At 43.6% G+C, this 25,303-nt stretch overlaps 1 protein-coding gene across 1 annotated transcript in view; it reads right to left on the bottom strand.

Annotated features, from left to right (window-relative positions):
* Positions 1–25,303, bottom strand: part of spag1 (sperm associated antigen 1) — a 71,875-nt gene that overhangs the window by 33,978 nt on the left and 12,594 nt on the right. The window contains exons 5-9 of the mRNA XM_033018939.1: positions 24,088–24,194; positions 22,682–22,823; positions 7,003–7,431; positions 5,093–5,192; positions 2,804–2,956 (exon numbers count right to left, since the gene is read on the bottom strand). Coding sequence (XP_032874830.1) covers positions 2,804–2,956; positions 5,093–5,192; positions 7,003–7,431; positions 22,682–22,823; positions 24,088–24,194 — 931 coding nt within the window. The remainder of the gene's footprint in view (positions 1–2,803; positions 2,957–5,092; positions 5,193–7,002; positions 7,432–22,681; positions 22,824–24,087; positions 24,195–25,303) is intronic.

Below are 25,303 nucleotides of genomic sequence, written 5' to 3'. Positions count from 1 at the left end.
ATAGCCTGCTAAGTTCAGGCTACAGATTGGCCATGGAGACCCTTCAAGGAAGGAGTTCTTGAGATGAGGTTACCAAGAAGATCTATATAAGGATAAGACTACAATCTTGAAAAACCCAAATTGTGGAGGAGCCTGCAATGCAGGCATATCCCAAAATCATGTGGGCTCACATTTTTCTCTCCACAATAATGCAATCTAGGTGACATGCCAAATGCAATCTATGTGACATGCCCAATGCAGCTGTGAACAGCAAACAGTGCGATATTGCAGAAATCAGCAGCAGCTTGAAATGAAATGCAGAAGTAAAAGACAATGACTGTGATCGTAACCTCCAAGGATAAAGCAGTCAAACATCACACAAACGAGGCACACAAAACTCCAAATGCTGCAATCCTGAGCAAAACACAAAGTACTGGAGTAGCTCAGTGGGACAGGCAGCATGTGTGGGAAACATGGATAGGTTATGTTTCTTCAGACTGATTGTAGTAGGGGTGAGAACGGTGAAAAATAAATGGGCTGTGGAACAAAGCAGGACAAGTGATAGGTGGATATGGGTGAGGGGGATTTGATTGGCAGACAGTTGGACAAAAGCTAGAGGTAAAATAGAAACAGAAGGTTGTCAGAAAAGGAGGGAAGAGATGTGGAATGTAAAGCCAGAGTGAGGAATATAGGTGGAAGGGGTTGGGGATGGGGATGGGGATGGGGATGGAATGGTGGGAGAAATGGGTGCGCACTGAAGGTGGAGGGGGAAAGGAAAGTGAAAGGGGGAAGGTGTTGCTTAAAATTGGAGAATTTAATGTTCATACCGTTGGGTTGTAATCTACTCAAGCCAATCTGAGCTGCTGTTCCTCCAATTTGCAGGTGGCCTCACTCTGGCAATGGAGGAGGCCCAGAACAGAACAGACGGTATTGGAATGGGAAGCAGTTATAATGGTTAGCAACCGGGCGATCTAGCAGGCCTTGGCGACTGAAAACGCAAGTGTTCAGCAAAGTGTTCTACGCTCTATCTTAAGGAGGCCACATCCGGGGCACTGAATGCAGTGGTCGAGGTGTCAAGAAGTGCATGTGAACCTCTGTCTCACCTGGAAGGGTTGCTGGGGTCCCTGGATGGAGATGAGGAAGGTGGTGTAGGGATGTGATGGTGTGTGGTGGTGAATGTGGTGTGGTGGGCCAGTGGGCAGTGCGATATCCGGTGGGCGGCGCGACCAACGTCGCAGCGGCCTCTGCAGTCCGTCTGTTTTTTTTTGTCCCATTGAGGGTATAGTTTGTAGTGGGTTTTTAAATGTGTTTGTGTGGGGGGCGGGGGGGTTGGGTGGGGAAACTTTTAAATCTCTTCCCTGTACGGGGACCCGACCTTTTCCCTGTCAGGTCTCCGTTGTCGTTGGGGCCTAGCACCGTGGAGCGGCCTCCAACCGGAAAGACCTGGGGGCTCAAGTCACTGAGCCGGCGGAGCTGCGGACCTACCATCGTGGAGCTGGCCGGCTTCGGAGCATGGAGGGCTGTGATGGCGCGCTGCTGCGACCCGACTCCGGTGGATGGTGACACCGGGAGCACGCGGGTCCCCGGTGGGAGACTGCTTTACGGAGCACCAGCAACAGCAACTTCTCCCGCCCAAATTGCGGGGTTGAAAGTGACCTGGAGCGGGGCCTTACATCGCCCGGCGCGGCTTAAACAGCTGCGGGACTTGCTAGCGCCCTCCGGGGGATCCAACATCAGGACCTGGAGCAGGGCCTTACATCGCCCGGCGCGGCTTTAAATGGCCGCGGACTTGCTAGCACCCGCCGGGGGCTTTGACTTTGACATCGGGAGAAGAATGGAGAGCAGGGGAGAGACAAGACTTTGCCTTCCATCACAGTGAGGAGGAGATTCACTGTGATGGATGTTTGTGTAAATTGTGTTGGTGTGTGTCTTGGTTCTTTTCTTGTATGACTGCAGAAACCAAATTTCGTTTGAACCTCATGTGAGGTTCAAATGACAAATACATGGTACTGTATTGTATTGTGTAGGGATCGGTGTTAGATCTCCAGCATTTACAAGGAAAGGATCTGGGGAGGGGAGCAGTTTTGGTGGGAAGGGGTGACTGAACCAAGGGGTCGTGTAGGAAGTTGATCTCTGCGAAAACTGGAAAGGGGAAGAATGGGAAGATGTGATTGGTGATGAGATCACGTTGAAGGTGACACAAATGTCAGAGAAGGATGTGTTGGATGCAGAGGCTGGTGGGTTGAAAGGTGACGACTAGGGAACTCTCGCCTTGTTCCATCTGGGGAGAGGGGGAGCGGGAGTGGAACTGGGGAGACATGATTTATGACTGACTAGGTATCCCAATGACGACAAGGAACTAAAATTACTTGTGGGCATGGAAGTAACACAGTTTCAGAGGAAATACAGGTAGAGAGACCTAGTAGCTCCATGCATGAAGGCAAGGGTGGGCGGGGGAGGAAGAAGAGAAGAATCAAGATGGCTAATATATAGTGAGAGAGAAGGTGAAAGGAGCTGGTAGGTGTGAAGCGGAACCAGATGTGGAGCAAGGTTAGAGAAGGGAGGGGGGGGGGGGGGGGGATGGTGGAGGTGAAGGTAGACAAAGGGAGGGAAAACCTGGGGAGAGTTGGAAAGGAACTCAGGGCTGTGGGTTACCAGAAATGGCAAAAATCAATGTTTATACTATTGTGTTTAAGCTACCCAGGCTAAATGTGTTATTTGTGGAAAGGAATTTCTCGGCCAAAGGACATTTCCTTTGTTGTCTATATATCCAAATAAAATAATTCTCTAAATATTTACATTTATCTAATACAATTGTTCCTACCTGTTGACACTGTCATTTGCAACCTGGAACCTAGTATCCACCTGAAGGACTGTTTTATAATCCACATAAGCTTGTCGATATCGCTCTAGGGAATCGTAGGCCATAGCTCGTCGCAAAAGAGGTTTTATAGAAAATGGTTGCAGCTCCAAAGCCCTAGGAAAAAAAAAAAATACACACTCTTTATGAGATATTTCAGATGTTCATTGTGATGTTCCACAGAGAATATAGGAAATTAAAGGATAATTTTACTCTTTATCAAAAATGTTCCACACAAACATCCTCCTGCTCTTCATTTAATCTCATAATGTCACTCCCTTTTTCATATGTTTGTCCAACTAAAATATAGCCATATGTAAGATATTGTACCCTCATGTCACCACACCTTGATCATCACTCACTCCCTTTCCTACCACAAGCAGAGAATCCAAATAAGCTCTCTCTCACTCCTCGCCAATCATGGAGAATCTCTCTCCACACTTCCCCTTTCCTCACTTCCTGCCTAGGTGAAAAAAAGAGAACTGCAACATCATTGTAACAGTAATTAAAACATGCAAATACATGCAAAATGTATAATCTATAAACAGAAAAGGCACTTGAAATTTTCTTTGGAACACAGACAATTCAGATTCAATAACATCTAAATACCATTTCTGCATGGCAGTAATAGCTTTGTCTCCTAACTCATTAATAAAATCTTTCAATTACTATATTCTCTGTGGTTTTTTTGCAGGTTCTATAATATCGTCTTTCCCTTCCCAGTTAAACCTCTGCAGCTTCTGTACATTGTTTAATTTTTCTCTTTTATCTGTTTCTATAATACTTTCTCATCCTCCTGTATTCTCAACAAATCTCTAATTCAGTGGTGTGCTTAATCCATTTTGCCATACCTGCTTGTTTCTATTTTCCTGCTGTTTTGTCAATGTTTCAGTGCTATTGGTGAGTGTCCACTATAATCCAAGTAAGGGATTACTAAATAGTAGAGTATCATTGTATAACACGTAGAAACAAAGAACTGCAGATGTTGGTTAATTGGAGTAACGCAGCAGGTCAGGCAGCATCTCTCGAGAACATGAATAGATGATGTTTTGGATCAAGACCCTTCACACTCGTGGTCTGTAATCCAGAAGAGTTGAAGGTCCCAGCCTGTTGGCAGCTGGGGGAGGTGTGAAGATCAGCAGAGTCATTGGTCACGGCCTGTGGGCAGCCAGAGCACAGGTAAGGATCGGCGGTGGCGGTTCCAGGTGCTGGGTCTAGAAGCAGCAGAGGAACCTACGTGGGCCAGCGTTGGTGACAGTAGGACCAGCCTGGAAGCAGCCGGGGAGGCAGCGCGGGCTGTGGGTGGTGTTGGCAGCCCGGCCTGGCAGTGAAAGTTAGTCGGTCGGACCTAGAAGTGGCCGGGGTGGCGTTGCAGGCCGGGGGTGGCTTTGGCTGAGGCTGAGGAGGCAGTGCTGATCAGCATCTTTAAGACCTTTCTTTAAAATTTGTGGTATGCGACTGAAATTAAGTTTGCTGCATTTACAATTTTTTTACTATAGCATTGAACTAAACTGGTTTCATCTTGTCTTAACTTATGAAACAAATGTTATCTTTATACTTGAGCAAAAAACAAGCAGATGGAGGAACTCAACGAATTAGACAACGGAGGGAAATGAACTGACAACGTTTTGGGTCAGGACCTTTGTGCAGTCTAAAGAATGCTCCCGACCCGAAACGTTGTCTGTCAATATTGCCACAGAATTGCTGCCTGAACCCTGAATTCCTCCGAGAAGCCTATTTTTTTAACTCAAGATTCCAACATCTGCAGTCCTTCGTGTGACTATTTTCTTTATACTTTCTACAATATTTGTATTATTGGCTAAAAATATAGGCAATTGTGCTATTCCCAGAAAGTTACATCTCTCGGAAGGAGTTCCTAGAATCATGACCATTCACGCTTAAAGAAAGGCAATATATTTTTACGTCTGGAAGATGTGTGTAATGGAAAGAATTTGCAGATGATTTAATCCCAAGCACTTGCTGCACTTATCCTTCAGTGTATTGGAGACCACTCACGATTCAACTGGCCAGGGCATAAATGACTGCTCAATTTTACCGTTTAGTACTTTTGGTGCAGGTCTGTGCATGCTGCAAGAACATCACAATCTTATAAATGATAACCGAAATTCAAAATTATGAGTTGCATGATTTCCTATCTTTAGGGCAATTGTCATGGCTTAAATTCTATCAATATCTATGAAGCTATGTGTTAGTCTATGACAAAAAGCCTATCATAAATAGCATTATACTCACATTGTACAATCCTTTATACATTCATTGCAATTTCCATCCTTCAAGTGGCATGCTGCTCGATTTGAGTGCAAGATGCTTAGTTCTTCTGGGCAATCCACACCTTACAAGGAGAGCACAAAAACTGCATTTATTTCCATTTGTTTCTCTTTTTGTGAAGGTATCGACTTTGTCTAATTCCATATTCATTTCAATTAGCTCTTTTGACAGTGGAAACCATCATGGATGAATTTGGTTCTTCTTTCACCAACTTCTCATATACATTTTCAGCAAAAGAAGTAGGTAGATCATTAGTAATCCTTTCTCTTGCCCACTCATACCACTCTTATTGGTCTCTTGTACAACACACACAATTGAACCTAGGGCTTTTTTTAATGGGTATGACAATATTGTTAACTACAGAATCATTTTGGCAATTATGGCAATTTATTTATTACCAAGATCAGTAAAGAATTATGGGGAAAGGAAATATTCTAATTTCCCCTCGCATTAATTGGGTTTTGAAGTATATTGTTTTAAAAAATCTACTTCACAATGTGTGACACAGCAAATTAGCATGTCAATCATGACATAAGAAAACTCAAAATGCTGAAATCTGCAGCAAAAAACAAACTGCTGGAGGAACTCAGCAGTGGGGGAAAATGGACAGACGATGTTTCGGATTGAGCCCCTACAACTCGACTCAGACAAAGATTTCTTCAAAGTGAACATACCTTGAAGAGACCTTGCAGTGGGCAGTAAAATGGAGACACAGGAAATTCTAGATGCTGGAATCTGGAGCAAAAAACAAACTGCTGTCTAGATGAAGGGTTACAACCCAAAATGTCAATTGTCCAGTTCCTTCCACAGATACTGCCTGATCCACTGACTTCCTCCACAGTTTGTTTTACGCCATAACTTAATGATATGTATTATTGAGCTACCCATCCACACAGATTTATAACATGTTCCTACAAGCAAGTAATTCACTGGTTTATAATAATTATAATAGTCGAACTTCAAACAACTCCACCCCAATTTAATATCACAAATCTTGAACATAGTTTCAAGTTCACCTCCCCATGATTTGTTTTTCCCTTGAAGCAGCTGCTAACTGGCGGTGAAATTAGATCCAAAAAGTAACAGTAGGCCCTCGGCCTACATGATGTCAATTCATTATAATTACTCATTAGTTTTTCCTCCAAGATGGATGTGGATGGGTTAACTACCCAGCTAAATCTAATTCTTTCTTTATTACATTTCAATACAGGTTGTAACCAACTAGCATAAAACTTTACTTAATTTTCCCCCTTTTTAACCTGGAGAATCCATAGTCACGCTGTCCTTACCACAAAGTAGATATTGTCTATTAAACGTGGGCCTACTTGTTAGCATATAATTGCTTCACTTTGTTTTTTAAAACCAAATCTAGAGTACTCCTGATGACAGATGGCTAGAGAAACAAAATAACACATTGCACATGTATACGTAACACCTGGAACAAATGGCCGTGTTTTACTGTATTTATTGTACAGTAAAATAGTAAAACTATATATTTACTGTACTTCCTCAGTAAAACTATATATATACATATATATATATATATATATATATATACTGTACTTCCTCTTAACAATATTCTGCCTTTGCTCTATGTATTGAGAATATCAAGGGCAACAAACAATAAGATATAAAATCTCCACCAAAAAAAAAAATTTGCTTTATGATTATGCAATTTTGATTAAACCTAACCATTAGAAAACATTAATTGAATTTACACTATGAATGATAAAAAGAGTATTTAGAAACAAATTCATGTTATAACATCGAGCATGAACACACTTTACTCCTACAATTCTGCATATGTGTCTAGGATGAATGCAAATATATATGCAGTGTGCATCAATCAATATATTAAAAGGCCACTATCATACCTGATTCAAACAGCTCCGTCATAGCTTTAGTGTATTTCAGCATTGCATCTCCAAACTGCCCATTCTTGAACAGCTCATTTCCTTCACTCTTCAGCTTTGACACTGAAGCGGGCAGTGTCCATGGGCTGTCCCCTGCTTTCTTTGTCTCTGAACTGGACAGAGGGGTAAGAAGCTGGCTGGAGTCAATTCTCAGAGATTCTTGACCTTCGCTTGCCACTGAAACTGTAGCATTCTTGACATTTTCACTTTTAGTTTGATCCGATTTCCTCAGTGATGTTACATGATTCTTTTTAATGCTTTCTTGTTCTGCAGCATTGCCACTTTTCTTCCCTTTAGTTTGACTAAGTCGACTAGGTGAACATTTTTTCTGTGCATTCCCCATGGCAGCTTTTGTCTTTGATGTCTCTACATTCACCGGTGTACTAGAATCTAGGAGGAAGTTCACATATTACAGGCTAGATTGCATCAGTGGAAAGAACTACTGCAGTTTTTAAGAAGGGGAAGGTAAAGAAATTGCATCAAAAGCTTAATGGGGCAACAGCATGACATTCAGAATGAAAACGATGTCAAAACTATGAGACCTTCAGCAAAGTTTACAATCAGTTGATCTGCAAAACAACGTCACAAATGTAGTTAATTTTCATGAAATGTAAAAGCAGCACTTACCTCAAAGTCAGCACAGGCAGGAAGCTGTTTGTTATATTTCTGGTGAGTCAACTGAATGCAATGTAAAGAAATTACAAATAAACCCAAAGAAGACATTAAGTGTTTTTGCAAATACTGCAAGATCTTTTGCCAATGTATTTATTTATTAACACTTTGACTACATAAAATTTCTGTAGAAAGTATTTTCAGTTGAGTATGAATGCACATTATAAAAGTGGAATAAAGGAGCTGAACTGATTATTGCATTTGCAGTAGAACAGATAAATCTAAATTCATGGTACTCAATGAATAAATCAAAATGAAGACACAAAGAACTGCAGTTGCTGGAATCTTAAGTAAAACACAAACGTGCCGGAGTCACTCCGAGAGTCGGGCAGCACCTGTGGGCGGAATAAATAGGTGATGTTTCGGATTGGGACCCTTCTTCGACTGATTCCAGTAGGGAAAAGAAAGGTGGGGTCAGGACAAAGCCCTAATAAGTGGTTAAAGGTGTGGAGGGTTTGTTTGGCAAATGGGTGGAGTAAGTGACAAAGGCTTGAGGTGAAAATGAGACAAAATGGTGCCAGATATGGAGACTGAAACAGGAATAGGCCATTTAATCTCGCCTGCCTGCTCCATCATTCAGTAAGATCATAGACAATCTTTTTCCCTGCCTGTCACGCTGAACTCCACTATTCAATCTGATCTCTGCCTCCTAATCACATTTTCCTGCCTTCTCCCGATAACCCTCGACACACATTCTAATCAAGAATTTGTCTATCTCTGCATTAAAAATATCAACTAACTTGGCCTCCACAGCAGGGCCGGATTTAGATGAAGAGAGGCCCTAAGCTGTTCCTCTTGTGAGGCTCCTCCCAATCCCCCACCTCCACGACTAGGGGAAGGTGGTCCACCAGATTGACACCGATTTGCAGCCGAGCGTGGCCAATGAGATAAGGGGCTGGAAAGCCGCGCTATTTATTTATTTATTTATTGCCAGTGCTAGTGTCGAGTTATTGACTTAAAACAATATTATTCTGAAATGGAGGGCAAGGAAAATTACTGAAGGGTTGTTTTGAGACTACAGTGCGTTGTGACAGTTCTGCTCTCTGTTCTCTCTCATCTTGACAGCCAGAAGGGGGGCTACGTGAGGATGCTGTTCATAGACTTCAGTTCAGCCTTCCAGACGATAGTCCCCACCAGACTTGCTGAGAAGCTGCTGGAACTGGGGCTCAACACCCCCCCCTGTGTGCCTGGGTTCTGGACTTTCTCACCGCCAGGCCCCAGGTAGTCAAGATGGGGGGAAATACATCCAAGTCCCTCACCCTGAGCACAGGATCCCCCCAGGGTTGCGTCCTCAGCCCCCTACTGTACTCCCTGTACACACATGACTGTGGCTAGGTTCAGCTCCAACTCGATAATCAAGTTTACTGATGACACTGTGGTGGTGGGCCTGATCTCAGACAACGATGAGAAGGCCTACCGGGAGGAGGTGGCTGATCTGGCACTCTGGTGTCAGGACAACAGCCTCCTCTTGAATATCAAAAAAACTAAGGAGCTGATCGTGGACTTTAGGAGGGCACATCATCCGAGGACGTACACACCATTGAAGATAAATGGGGATACTGTGGATAGGGTGAGCTGTTTTAAATACCTGGGAGTCCACATCTCTGCGGATATGACATGGACATCACACGCTGCAGCACTCGTGAGTAAGGCAAGGCAGCACCTTTACCACCTCAGGCAATTGAGGAAATTCAGAGTGTCTCTGAGGATCCTCCAGTGCTTCTACTCAGCGGCTGTGGAAAGCATCTTGTCCGGAAATATCACGATTTGGTTTGGGAACTGCTCTGCCCAGGACAAGAAGGCTCTGCAGAGAGTAGTGCATTCGGCCGAATGCACTATGGGAACTTCACTCGCCCCTCTGCAGGAACTATACATCAGAAGGTGCAACTCCAGAGCCAATAAGATCATGGGTGACCCCTTCCACCCCTGCAACGGACTGTTCCAGCTGCTACGGTCAGGCAAACGCCTCCGTTGCCATGCTGTGAGAATGGAGAGAATGAGAAGGAGTTTCTTCCCAGAGGCCATTAGGACTGTAAACTCCTATCTCACCAGGGACTAACTTTACTGTACCATTCTACTGTTTTTTTTAAATTGCTGTTTTTTTCCTTTTTCTTTCCTCCCACAATATGTAATATGTGAATATGTGATTCTGTTCCATTCTGTCTGTAGTTTGTTTGTTTGTTTTTTGCACAAAGTCCGCGATCATTGCCACTTTTCATTTCACTGCACATCTCGTATGTGTATGTGACGAATAAAATTGACTTGACTTTACTATGTAAGAAAGGCCTATGACAGTGTCAAAAATATTATACACCTTGCAGGGCTCCCACTTAATTTTTTTTCTCTTGTCAGCCGGGCAACCTTGGCAGCTTTTAAGTTGCCAAATGAGTTTAGGTGGTCATTTAACACGGCTTGCATGACGCGTGCAATAATGTGCTCGGACGAAGTGCGTAGTTACCAGTCGGACTTATGCTCAATTAAGCATTCACATTTTATTTCTGCTTCAAATAAAGTCATAAACTAAACATTCACCAATCAAGACATGACATGCAGCAAAATTAAAATTCAGTATCTCAACTCTTTTTGCACGTTGCAATTAATGCAATTTCTATTATTTCTTTCCACTTCCAAACAAAAATGTGGTTGGATTATTCAGCATATGATCAACCTTGGTGAGACCATGCGCAGGCTTGGCGATCGCTTCACTCAACACCTCCACTCAGTTCGCAATAACCAACCTGATATCCCGGTGGCTCAGCACTTCAACTCCCCTTCCCATTCCGAATCCGACCTATCTGTCCTGGGCCTCCTCCATGGCCAGAGTGAGGCCCACCGCATATTGGAGGAGCAGCACCTCATATTTACTTGGGTAGTCAACCCAGCGGTATGAACATTGGCTTCTCTAATTTCAGGTAGTCCTTGCTTTCTCACTCCTTCCCCTCCCATGCCCAGCTCTCCCACAGCCTACTATATCCGCCTCTTCCTCTCTTTTTCGTGTCTCCCCCCCCACATCAATCTGAAGAAGGGTCTCGTCTATTCCTTCGCTCCATAGATGCTGCCTTACACACTGATTTTCTCCAGCTTTTTGGTCTACCAATGGGATCCCACCACTGGCCACATCTTCCCATCTCCTCCCCTGTTGGCTTTCCGCAGAGACCACTCCCTCCGTAACTCCCTGGTCAATTCGTCTCTTCCCACCCAAACCACCCCCTCTCCTGGCACTTTCCCTTGCAACCGCAGGAAATGCTACACTTGTCGCTTTACCTCCCCCCTTGGCTCCATTCAAGGACCAAAACAGTCTTTCCAGGTGCGGTAAGGGTCACCTGCACCTCCTTCAACCTCATCTATTGCATTCACTGCTCTAGATGTCAGCTGCTCTACATCGGTGAGACCAAGCGTAGGCTTGGCGATCGCTTCGCCCAACACCTCTGCTCGGTCCGCAATAACCAACCTGATCTCCCGGTGGCTCAGCACTTCAACTCCCCCTCCCATTACGAATCCGACCTTTCTGTCCTGGGCCTCTTCCATGGCCAGAGTGAGGCCCACCGTAAATTGGAGGAGCAGCACCTCATATTTCGCTTGTGCAGTTTACACCCCAGCGGTATGAACATTTACTTCTTCAATTTCAGGTAATCCCTGCTTTCTCCTTCCCTTCCCAGCTCTCTCAGCCCACTGCCTCCGGCTCTTCCTTTCATCTTCCCGTTCCCCCCCACCCTCACATCAGTCTGAAGAAGGGTCTCGACCCGAAACGTCGCCTATTTCCTTCGCTCCATAGATACTGCCTCATCCGCTGAGTTTCTCCAGCATTTTTGTCTACCCATTCACCCAAGTTCTATCCCACTTTCTTCACCCGCTCCCTACACATTAGGGGCAATTTTACAGAGACAAGTTAACCTACAAAGCCAATGCGTCTTTGGGGTGTGGAAGGGATTAAACTAAAACCAGAGGGAGTCTAAAGAAGGGTCTCTACCCGAAACGTTACCCAATTTCTTCTATCCAGGCTGCTCCATGGAGTTCCCCCGCACAATTAAAGCATGGAATAGTCTTCACCCTACCATAGCATGTGCAAGGCGGCCTACCATGCCTGCGGATGAAGAGCGAGCGGAGAGCGGAGAACCGGCGGCCTGGACACGGATACGGATGGCGGGCGGAGACGGAGATTGACAGACAGAGAGAGAGAGATAGAGAGGGGCGCCCAGAGTTGAACGGCAGGTGTCCTGCCTTGGCCGGAGGCCGCCTAGACTTTGAGGCCCTAGGCTTTAGCCTATGAAGCCTAATGGTAAATCCGGCTCTGCGAGCCCCCCCTAGATCTCGAGGCCCTAAGCTTAAGCTTGTCAAGCTTATACGTAAATCTGGCCCTGCTCCACAGCCCTCTGTGGCAAGAATTCCACAGATTAACTCCTCTTTGACTAAAGGAGTTCCTCCTCACCTCCTTTCTAAAAGAGCGCCATTTAATTCTGAGACTTCTGGTCCTAGACTCTCCCACCAGTGGAAACATCCTTTCCACATCCACTCTACTTATGCCTTTCATTGTTCTGTAAGTTTCAATGAGGTCCCCCCTCAACCTTCTAAATTCCAGCGTGCAGAGGCCCAGTGCTGTCAAACACTAATCATATGCCAACCCACTAATTCCTGGAATCATTCTTGTAATCTCCCTCTCGACCCTCACCAGAACCAACACATCCTTCCTCAGATATGGGGCCCAAATTTGCTAACAGTACTCCAAATACAGCATGACCAGCATTTTGTGGAACCTCAGTGTTACATCTCATATTTTCACAACTACATTAGTGATTTGGATGAGAGTATAGATAAGTGAATTTGCAGATGATTTTAAATTTGTGGTTTCATGGACTGAAGAAGGTGGTCTGATATTTACAACAGGTTATAGATCAACTGGGAAAACGGGCAAGGAAATATAATTTAGCTTGCATGAGTGCGAAGAGAAGCATCTTGGGTAGCGAAACCGGGGCAGGACAAATTAATGGCATGGCCCTGGGGAGTATTGAGAGATCTAAGGATGCAGGTGCATAGTTCCCTAAAAATGGCAACAAAGATAGACAGGGAGGTGAAGAAATACTTGCTTATAGCATGTTTTCCGTCATCAGCCGAGGCACAAGAGCTGTGATGTCACATTCCAGTTATTAATAATGTGTAATTATTGTGTGCAGTTCTGGTCCCTACACTGCAGGAAAGGTATAATGAAGGAGTTTGACACAAAATGCTGGAGTAACTCAGTGGGACAGGGAGCATCTCTGGAGAGAAGGAATGAGTGACGTTACGGGTCATAGAAACATAGAAAATAGGTGCAGGAGTAGGCTATTCGGCCCTTCAAGCCTGCGCCACCATTCAATATGATCATGGCTGATCATCCAACTCAGTATCCTTTAGCCACAAGGCCACATCTAACTCGCAATGAAGGCCAACATGTCATTAGCTTTCTTCTCTGCCTGCTGTACCTGCGTGCTTACTTGCAGTGACTGACAAGGACACCCAGGTCTCGTTGCACCTCCCCTTTTTCTAATCTGACACTATTCAAGTAATAATCTGCCTTCCTGTTCTTGCTACCAAAATGGATAACCTCACATTTATCCACATTATACTGGATCTGCCATGCATCTGCCCACTCACCCAACCTATCCAAGTACCCTGCAGCCTCATAGCATCCTCCTCGCAGCTCACTCTGCCACCCAGCTTTGTGTCATCCAAAAACTTGGAGATGTTACATTTAATACCTTTGTCTAAATCGTTAATATATATTGTAAATAACTGGGGTTCCAGCACCGAGCCTTGCGGCACCCCACTAGTCACTGCCTGCCATTCTGAAAAGGACCCGTTAATACCCTACCCCCAATACCAGCTATAATTTTGCACACTAATCTCTTGTGTGGGACCTTGTTAATGGATTTTTGAGAGTCCAGATACACCACAACCACTGGCTCTCCCTTATCCATTCTACTTGTTACATCCTCAAAAAATTCCAGAAGATTAGTCGCATGATTTCCCCATCATAAATCCATGCTGACTTTGACTGATCCTGTCACTGCTTTCCAAATGCGCTGCTATTACATCTTTAATAATCGACTCAAGCATAGAAACATAGAAACATAGAAATTAGGTGCAGGAGTAGGCCATTCGGCCCTTCGAGCCTGCACCGCCATTCAATATGATCATGGCTGATCATCCAACTCAGTATCCCGTACCTGCCTTCTCTCCATACCCTCTGATCCCCTTAGCCACAAGGGCCACATCTAACTCCCTCTTAAATATAGCCAATGAACTGGCCTCGACTACCCTCTGTGGCAGGGAGTTCCAGAGATTCACCACTCTCTGTGTGAAAAAAGTTCTTCTCATCTCGGTTTTAAAGGATTTCCCCCTTATCCTTAAGCTGTGACCCCTTGTCCTGGACTTCCCCAACATCGGGAGCAATCTTCCTGCATCTAGCCTGTCCAACCCCTTAAGAATTTTGTAAGTTTCTATAAGATCCCCTCTCAATCTCCTAAATTCTAGAGAGTATAAACCAAGTCTATCCAGTCTTTCTTCATAAGACAGTCCTGACATCCCAGGAATCAGTCTGGTGAACCTTCTCTGCACTCCCTCTATGGCAATAATGTCCTTCCTCAGATTTGGAGACCAAAACTGTACGCAATACTCCAGGTGTGGTCTCACCAAGACCCTGTACAACTGCAGTAGAACCTCCCTGCTCCTATACTCAAATCCTTTTGCTATGAAAGCTAACATACCATTCGCTTTCTTCACTGCCTGCTGCACCTGCATGCCCACTTTCAATGACTGGTGTACCATGACACCCAGGTCTCGCTGCATCTCCCCTTTTCCTAGTCGGCCACCATTTAGATAATAGTCTGCTTTCCTGTTTTTGCCACCAAAATGGATAACCTCACATTTATCCACATTATACTGCATCTGCCAAACATTTGCCCACTCACCCAGCCTATCCAAGTCACCTTGCAGTCTCCTAGCATCCTCCTCACAGCTAACACTGCCCCCCAGCTTAGTGTCATCCGCAAACTTGGAGATATTGCCTTCAATTCCCTCATCCAGATCATTAATATATATTGTAAATAGCTGGGGTCCCAGCACTGAGCCTTGCGGTACCCCACTAGTCACTGCCTGCCATTGTGAAAAGGACCCGTTTACTCCTACTCTTTGCTTCCTGTTTGCCAGCCAGTTCTCTATCCACATCAATACCGAACCCCCAATGCCGTGTGCTTTAAGTTTGTAAACTAATCTCTTATGTGGGACCTTGTCGAAAGCCTTCTGGAAGTCTAGATACACCACATCCACTGGTTCTCCCCTATCCACGCTACTAGTTACATCCTCGAAAAACTTCTATAAGATTCGTCAGGCATGATTTACCTTTTGTAAATCCATGCTGACTTTGTCCAATGATTTCACCACTTTCCAAATGTGCTGCTATCCCATCTTTAATAACTGACTCTAGCAGTTTCCCCACTACCGATGTTAGACTAACTGGTCTGTAATTCCCCGTTTTCTCTCTCCCTCCCTTCTTAAAAAGTGGGGTTACGTTTGCTACCCGCCAATCCTCAGGAACTACTCCAGAATCTAAAGAGTTTTGAAAGATTATTACTAATGCATCCACTATTTCTGGAGCTACTTCCTTAAGTACTCTGGGATGCAGCCTATCTGGCCCTGGGGATTTATCGGCCTTTAATCCATTTAATTTACCCAACACCACTTCCCGGCTAACCTGGATTTCACTCAATTCCTCCAACTCCTTTGACCCGCGGTCCCCTGCTATTTCCGGCAGATTATTTATGTCTTCCTTAGTGAAGACGGAACCAAAGTAGTTATTCAATTGGTCCGCCATATCCTTGTTCCCCATGATCAACTCACCCGTTTCTGACTGCAAGGGACCTACATTTGTTTTAACTAATCTCTTTCTTTTCACATATCTATAAAAACTTTTGCAGTCAGTTTTTATGTTCCCTGCCAGTTTTCTTTCATAATCTATTTTTCCTTTCCTAATTAAGCCCTTTGTCCTCCTCTGCTGGTCTCTGAATTTCTCCCAGTCCTCCGGTATGCTGCTTTTTCTGGCTAATTTGTACGCATCATCCTTCGCTTTGATACTATCCCTGATTTCCCTTGTTATCCACGGATGCACTACCTTCCCTGATTTATTCTTTTGCCAAACTGGGATGAACAATTTTTGTAGTTCATCCATGCAGTCTTTAAATGTCTTCCATTGCATATCCACCGTCAACCCTTTTAGAATTAATTGCCAGTCAATCTTGGCCAATTCACGTCTCATACCCTCAAAGTTACCTTTCTTTAAGTTCAGAACCATTGTTTCTGAATTAACAATGTCACTCTCCATCCTAATGAAGAACTCAACCATATTATGGTCACTCTTGCCCAAGGGGGCACGTACAACAAGACTGCTAACTAACCCTTCCTCATTACTCAATACCCAGTCTAAAATAGCCTGCTCTCTCGTTGGTTCCTCTACATGTTGATTTAGATAACTATCCCGCATACATTCCAAAAAATCCTCTTCCTCAGCACCCCTGCCAATTTGATTCACCCAATCTATATGTAGATTGAAGTCACCCATTATAACGGTTTTGCCTTTGTCGCACGCATTTCTAATTTCCTGTTTGATACCATCTCCAACTCACTACTACTGTTAGGTGGCCTGTACACAACACCCACCAGCGTTTTCTGCCCCTTAGTGTTTCGCAGCTCTACCCATACCGATTCCACATCCTGCAAACTAATGTCCTTCCTTTCCATTGCGTTAATCTCCTCTCTAATCAGCAACGCTACCCCACCTCCTTTTCCTTTCTCTCTATCCCTCCTGAATATTGAATATCCCTGGATGTTCAGCTCCCAGCCTTGGTCACCCTGGAGCCATGTCTCCGTGATCCCAACTATATCATAGTCATTAATAGCTATCTGCACATTCAACTCATCCACCTTATTACGAATGCTCCTTGCATTGAGACACAAAGCATTCAGGCTTGTTTTTACAACACTCTTACCCCTTATACAATTTTGTTGAAAAGTAGCCCTTTTTGATTTTTGCCCTGGATTTTCCGGCCTGCCACTTTTACTTTTCACCTTGCTACCTATTGCTTCTACCCTCATTTTACACCCCTCTGTCTCTACGCTCACACATTTAAGAACCCCTTTCCCTTTAACTCCATCCTCCACTAGCCCATTCGACACCCCACCCCCCTTATTCAGTTTAAAACCACCCGTGTAGCAGTGGCAAACCTGCCTGCCAGAATGCTAGTCCCACACCTGTTAAGATGCAATCCGTCCCTTTTGTACAGTTCCCCCTTACCCCAAAACAGATCCCAATGATCTAAGAATCTAAATCCCTGCCCCGTGCACCAGTTCCTCAGCCACACGTTCAGGTCCCGTATCTCCCTGTTCCTGCTCTCGCCAGCACGAGGAACTGGAAGCAAACCGGAGATAACAACCCTGGAGGTCCTGCTTTTCAGCATTTTTCCGAGCTCTCTAAAGTCACGCTGCAGAATATTCATCCCCTTCTTTCCGACATCGTTTGTGCCGACATGCACTACCACTTCCGGATGTTCACCTTCGCCCTTGAGGATTTTCTGCACTCTGTCCGTGACATCCTGGATCCTGGCACCAGGAAGGCAGCACACCATCCTCGCATCCCGTCTGTTGCCGCAGAAACCCCTGTCCGTACCTCTCACAATGGAGTCTCCTACTACAATGGCGTTGCCTGCCTTAGGCCTTTTTGGTTTTGGCTCAACAGCCCTATTCGCATCACAAGCCAGTCCGCTGCCCAGTGTAAACACCTCTTCTGTCCCGACAGCTTCTAAGTGGGTGAACCTGTTCACAAGAGGTACAACACCCGGGGATGTTGGCATTCCATGCTTCCCTCCCGTTCTCACTGTCTCCCACCTTCTCTCTTCCAGTACCTTAGGTGTAACAATCGTACTGTAAGACTTGTCGAGGAACGACTCAGTTTCTCGGACGAACCGGAGGTCATCCACTTGCTTCTCCAGTTCCCCAACACGGCCCTTCAGGAGCTCTACCTGGATGCACTTTTCGCATTTGTAGCAGCCAGAGGCACCAGCGGTGTCCTTGACCTCCCACATACTGCAAGCATCACACTGAATCAGCTTGCCTGACATCTCCTTCTTTCGTCTCTCCCTCTGCAGTGTTTTGCGTAGTCTCCTCTCCGAAGACTCTCGAGCCAAAGACTCACACTTTTCTCATAGGGCACTTCACTCACTGCCGCTCCCTAAGAGCAGTCTTACTTAAATTGACTGATAAATTGCCTGATTTACCAATTTACAAACCAAATTCCTCAGTTTTCAGCTGTTTTCCCAGCACTGACTCACTTCTCTCCTCCCACTTGGGCTAGAGCCAATCAGTCGTATCTCTTACTACCGATGTAAGGCTAACTGGTCTATAATTCCCTGTTTTCTCTCTCCCTCCTTAAAACATTGGCTACCCTCCAGTCCACAGGAACTGATCCAGAGTCTATAGAACATTGGAAAATGGTCACCAATGCATCCATGATTTCTAGGGCCACCTCCTTGAGTACTTTGGGATGCAAAGCATCAGATCCTGGGGATTTATCTGCCTTCAGTCCCAACAGTGTACCTAACACCATTTCCTGACAAATGTGGATTCCCTTCCCAATGGATCCTCAGTCACCTTGTATTTCTGGGAGATTGTTTGTCTTCCTTAGTGAATACAGAACCAAAGTACTCCTTTAACTGGTTTGCCATTTCTTTGTTTCCCCATTATAAATTCACCTGTTTCTGACTGCAAGGGACCTACATTTGTCTTCACTAATCTTTTCCTCTTCACATATCTATAGAAGTTTTTACAGTCCGTTTTTATATTCCCCGCAAGCTTTCTTTCATGCTCTATTTTCCCCACGTGTCATAAGTGATAGGAGTAGAATTAAGCCATTTGGCCCATCAAGTCTACGCCGCCATTCAATCATGATCTATCTATCTCTCCCTCCTAACCCTATTCTCCTGGCTTCTCCCCATAATCTCTGACACCTGTACTAATCACGAACGGAGGAGTGAAAGATTAAATATTAAATATGTCTACGAATCTTCCCATTAGTTGGTCTACGCTGACTTGGCCTCTGCAGCTTTCTGTACCAAAGAATTCCACAGATTCACCACCATTTGACTAAGGAAATTTCTCATCTCCTTCCAAAAAGAACGTCCTTTAATTCTGAGGCTATGACCTCTGGTCCTAGACTCTCCCATGTGGAAACATCTTCTCCACATCCACTCTATCCAAGTCTTTCATTAGTCTGTATGTTCTAATGCCAGGTCACACACAGTTGGAGGCCATTTAAGAGATTTGCTTTAGAAATGCTTTGTAATCTCCTCCAAAAAACAAACTATTAGAGAAACTGAGCAGGCCAGGCAACATCTGTGGAGGGAAATAGACAGACTTTTTGGGTCGGGACCTCTCTTCTGACTGTCAAGTCATCTGTCCTTTTCCCTTCAAGATGTTACCTGACCCGCCGGGTTCTTCCAGCACTTTTTAAAAATGATTTTTGATGCAGACTCGTGTCTCCAAAGCAATCTCTTCTATTGATACTTGAACAATGAAAATTGATCAAACAATGTAACATCTATATCTATTTAATTAAAAAAATAATCCCTTTCTCTTCTGCCTACAGTATAATAAGAATTCCCTTGCCTGCAGAGTTTGTACCCAATGGAGTATTACTGTTGAAACAAGAACTTCCCATAGGGATGTATCACCACCTGTAACATTGAATTCAATAGGAAATATCAGTTTGAGTTATGGAAAATCACAATACAGATGTTTTTTTAGGAAAGCAACTGTTTCATAATGTGGTGATGCACCATACTTCCAACATTACAGCACTCATAGATTCATGGAAATCTACATCACAGAAATGAGATCACATGCACCTCGACCATGCCTACTGTGATACTTATCTATGCTAATCCAATTTCCTGTATTAGGCCTGTATCCCTTTCCATTCTGAGTACTTTTTATGCATTGTAATTATTCGAGAGCTAGTTCCAGATATGCACCATCATCTGTGTGAAAAACATACATCTTAGATCTTCTTCAAATGTTGTCCCTCTTACCTTAAACCTGTGCACTATAGTTCTAGACTTCCCTGCCCTGGGAAAGACTATCCTATCTATGCTCCCCATAATTGTATAAGCCCCTATAATGTTACCCCTCAGCTTCCTACATCCCAATGAGAATAAACCTAACCAATCCAATATCTCCCTAAAAGACTACAGTCCTCAATTCCAGGCAATGGTCTGATGAATCTCTTCTACACCCTCTCTATTGGTGCCATATCCATCCTGCAGCATATCAACCAGAACTGACCTTGGATTTCTTAACCTTCTGGATAACCTACAATGGAGGACTATGTCAGAAGCCCTGTAAACCACGTCTACTGCCTCTGTCTTCATCAGTTTTCTTCGTTATTTCCTCAAAAACCTGAATCAGATTTATGCGGCATGATCTCCCCTGCTAAAATCTCTGCTGCCTCCTCCGAATCAGTTCCTCCAAGTACACATAAATCCTGTCCCTCACAACTTGTCTAATAAAGTTGCAAGAAATCTCAGTCAGAGCCCCAGCAATCTCTCGCCTAGTTTATCTTAGCATCTTGGGATAGATCCCACTAGACCCTGGGAATTTATCTACTAAATGTACACCAATGTTTTAAGCACTCTCTCCTTCCTGAACTTTCCAACCTCCACTTCCTTCCTCCTGACTAAATGACATTGAGAAATATTCATTTAAGATCACTCTCCCCTGGCTCCACACATTTAAGACCACGTCCCCTGGCTCCACACATAGATTACTAGTCTTTCCTTCAGTCTTGTGTTTGTATTATCCCAGATGTTGAAGCACTCCTCCAGTGTTTGAACTCCAAACATCAAGATCAAAGTTGAATAGTTCTACGGACCCATTTGGAGTGCATGGATTTCTAAAGGTTGTGACCAAAGCAAATAAAGTACTAAATGAGTATTAAAGAGATGAATTTAAACAAATATTTCATTGTCAATTGTTTAATTTCATTTATTAGATATATGGTGGAAATAGAAACATAGAAATAGGTTATGGCACCAATAGAGAAGCAAATACAGATCTTCCCCCAGCTACGAACGCCCAACATACTGTACTTATGTACACTGTACTGTACAACAGCCTTCTGTACATATAATTGATTATTTTGGAGACCGACGGGATGCATGGGGTGGATTCTCTGTCTTCTGTGGAGCTGCAGGTATCTTCTGCCAGGTGGTAACAGGACATTTCCATCTCCTTTCTCCCTCCACACCCCGGCCAATAAGAGCCACAACCATCAGAGGCTGTGCGAGCTTAGTAAAGCTGGGAGTGCCAAGCAAATTCGCTTGCTCACTCATCGAGTCAGTGAGGCCAGCTGGCGGACATTCTTCCCGCGCCTACACGCTCTCCCCTCACAGCTGGTTCTGTGATCCTCTTCCACACAGAGTTTCTTGTCATTTCCTACTTATGAACCATGTAGATTACGGAACAGTTCTCAGGAACAGAACCCTGTCATAATCTGTGGACTGCCTATAGTAGTACCTGCAAAATGCTTTTAGTAATGCAGTGCCACCCTGTGGAGATGAATTAAAGAGAAACTGAAGCTCAGTTGGTTCGGCTGAGAAGATGTACAAGTTTCAGGCCAACAAATTTTCTTCCAGATTTACCATCATTCCGATCAAATCCTGTTACTCCTTTTTCACCATTAACATTTTCCCTCCTACAATCCTCTCCCAGCCTCATCATTCATCCTACTTGTTTAAGAAAGAACTGCAGATGTTGGAAAAATTGAAGGTAGACAAAAAAGCTGGAGAAACTCAGCGGGTGAGGCAGCATCTATGGAGTGAAGGAATAGGCGATGTTTCAGGTCGAGACCCTTCTTCAGATTGATCTGTATCTGTTTCTGTATCATCCTACGTATCTGTTTCTGATTGAACTACTTGCTGAAGATCAGTTCCCTCCATTGTCAATGAAATCACCTTTAAGTCACTCCCACCCCTTCCCCGCTTCCCCTTTACCTGGGCATCTATATGCATCAATACCTCCTCTTTATTCCTCTCATGATCCTTGGTGTTCCTTGGATATACATCATTTAGGTTTTTCAGATAAGAAAATTGAAAATATTCTTTAGGCTCTGTATCTCATAGTTTAATGTGTGCATGTTTTCAGTCTTAAAGAAATCACAAATCTGATTTAGATTTTCAAAACATCATCAAAACAAATGATAAATGCATTTCAGTTTGAAATTTCTTGCCTCAAATTAAGATTTTAAAAATACATTCAGAACTGCTGCCATTTACCACCAAAATCCAGACTGACTAACTTATTAATAATCAAAGATTGTGATATTGGATAATGTTGTCATCATCTTTTCCAGATATTCATAATTTATTTGCCTTATTTGGTAACGTATCATCGGAATACTCCTATTAATAGCCTGGAAACATTTCTTCCTCAACTATCCAGAATGTTCTTGATAGTACATAAACATTTTAGCCTTTGGGTTGAGGATTGGCATCCACACTGGTGACATTGATTCTGGCAGCTGTTGCCCATTTACTTCAACAACTTTTCCAAAATATATGAGTTTTGGGAGTGCACAAGACCTTTTGGTTGCAGTTCACTAACCATATTGGTACAACCTTGGTGATGAATATAATTGGAGAGTTTCTGATGTGGCTTTAATGATTGTATATCAACCTGGGAAAAAATCCAATAACTTCAAACTATTTTCCAGGGGTAAGTGTGAAGACATGAAAGAAACAAACAATTCCAACTGTTTTAGACCTTGCCAGTCTATTTGGTTAGAGTAAAGCAAGGCCAGCTTGGGTTTCCATATTATCATATATATACATCAGGAAAATGATGAGCAAAAAATAGACTAGGTTTATATAAATCTGACGACCATACGCACCTTTATTTCTATCTTTATATTTTCTTTCCTCTTCATCATCAGAGCCCTCTACTTCTTTGATAACCATCTTTTTCCCTTTTGTCTGGGATTTCACATGAGGTTTCAAGTTTTCCAGCTTCTGCTCAAGTTCCTGAAGCAAATTCTGCAAATGAATATGTGGAAGGACAGTTAATCACATTGAACTGTTTGCTTTTACTTCCGCAGATGATGCGAATCATCTATATTTTACTTCAACTATCTGTCCGTTTACAATACCCAATCAAACAAATAAATGCAAGTTTCACTCGGACATATTGTAGAAGAAGGTTTACTCGGATTGATGAAGTGATATTATATGTACAGTAGTCCACTAAAGAATTGGCACACAGTTAACTCTAGGCTGTGCAGGAAGGAACTGCAGATGTTGGTTTAAACCAAAGATAGGCACAAAAAACTGGAATAACTCAGCAGGTCAGGGAGCATCTCTAAAGAAAAGGCATAGGTGACGTTTCAGATCGAGACCCTTCTTCAGAATGAAAGTCAGTGGAAAGGGAAAGAAAAATATAGACGGTACATTGGACAAATGAATAAAAGATGTGCAAAAAGCTACAATGATCAAGGAAAGGTGGAGCCCACAGTGGTCCATTGTTGGCTGGGGGATAGGCGGTAACAAGTTATACAGACAATGAAACACCAGAGGACGACATTGAAGCTAGTACGACAACTGGGGTGGAGGAGGGACAGAGAGAGAGAAGGGTTGCAAGGGTTATTTGAAGTTAGAGAAATCAATAATCATACCACTGGGTTGTAAGCTGCCCAAGCGAAATATGAGATGCTATTCCTCCAATTTGCGCACACACACATACACACACACACACTCTGCGGGAACTCCTCGCGACCATGAAGGAGACTCACCAGAGTCTCCTGCACTCGCCTAAAAAGTCGCCTAAGTGGGACAGGCCCTTTAAAGTGCTCGGCAACCAGGTGATCACATTGGCCAATGCAGACTGAGCGAAGGTGTTCAGTGAAATGATTGCCCTGTCTGCGTTTTAGTCTCACCGATATATAAGAGTCCACACTTGTAACAGTGGATACAGTAGATGAGGTTGGAGGAGGTGCAAGTGAACCTCTGCCTCACATGAAAGGACTGTTGGGGTCCCTGGACAGAGTTGAGGGAGGAGGTGAGGGAGTTGACAGAACAGTGTTCTAAAATACTGATGAAACCAAACATAATGTAGTGAAGAGGAATTTGGTTTAAAAAAATCTATGTTCTTCCTAATTTTAAGCACATAGTTTTAATGTATTTTGTATACATATTTCTCTCCATCATGCTCTTACATTTCCCAAATTTATGATCAAGTATGATTTAGTTCAATCTAATCTTTAGTTCCAGTTCTGTTTCATACTGAAGACTTCCTCGTTCTTACCTTTGCTATGGAATTATCTGGTTCTGCTTGCAACACTTTCTTCAAGTCATCTATTGCTGCTTGATGCTTGCCCAAATGTTTATAAACAGTAGCACGACGCTGATATGCTGTAAAAAGAGCAATATGACATGAACTATATTAATAACCACTGTTAAAAATCCAATAAAACTGCAGATTATAATTTTGTTAACTATATCATGTTTACATTGATATCTTACCATCAATTATTACTTCATTGCTATCTCCATCAAACTAGAGTTGGACTACCTCTACATAATATTCAACTGCATATACATACATACCCAACCCAGGTGCAGATGACTGATTCACCTGTTGACACACCAAAGTCTTTCCACCTACAAGACAAGGAGAATGTTGGAATGCTCTCCACCTGGATGAGAACTCCAACAAGCTTGACGCAATCCATGACAATGCAACCATCACCCTAAGCATTTATTCCCTTCATCAGCGACACTGCAACTATGGCATGTAGAATCCACGTTGTAGTTACCTGCTGTTCTTCCTGTAACTGTGTGAATTTCCCCCAGGTGCTCTGGGTTTCCTTCCAACATGCCAAAGATGTGCGGGTTTGTAGGTTAATTGGCCTCTTTAGTGCATAGGGAATTAAGAAGAAAGTGGGAATATAAACCTAGTGTGAATAAGTGATCGATGGTCAGCATGGACTAAGTGGGCTGAGGGGCCTGTTTCCATGCTGTATTTCTAACCAAAATTAAAACCCATCACTTTTTCAATCTCCCATTTTACTATCTCCTTTGGCTTTGTGTACATTTTTGAATGGCTAAGTTTCTGCGTGTACCTTAGAAAGCGTCTCTACATTAAAAGGGGCAATGAAATTAGAAATCATGGTAACAAATTATCTTTCCCAATAAAATATACTGTCCCAGATCACCCTGGATCTGGCTCATTCCCATAAATTACTGTCCATGCTACCTACCTACATCCACCAACCTGGTCTAAATAAGTAGGGTTGGCTAATCTTGTAATTCTGCTCCTATAGCTTACTCCCCAGTCTAGTTCAGTTAAACACTGAGTCAAGCACTGGAGCAATTAATCTTTATTCTACCCAAATACAAACAAACTCCCTATACAATACCTAACCACCGCGGGTCCGATCCTCGTCTCTACTCGTTCAAGCCCTTCAGCCTTGTGCGAGCAGACACCTCCAGCAGGTCACACGATCACCTCCAGAAGACCG

This window comes from Amblyraja radiata, chromosome 4 (assembly GCF_010909765.2).
Source record: "Amblyraja radiata isolate CabotCenter1 chromosome 4, sAmbRad1.1.pri, whole genome shotgun sequence".
Taxonomy (NCBI): Eukaryota; Metazoa; Chordata; class Chondrichthyes; order Rajiformes; family Rajidae; genus Amblyraja; species Amblyraja radiata.
The sequence above is the reverse complement of the archived record's forward strand: the minus strand, read 5'-3'. Positions and strand labels throughout refer to the sequence as shown.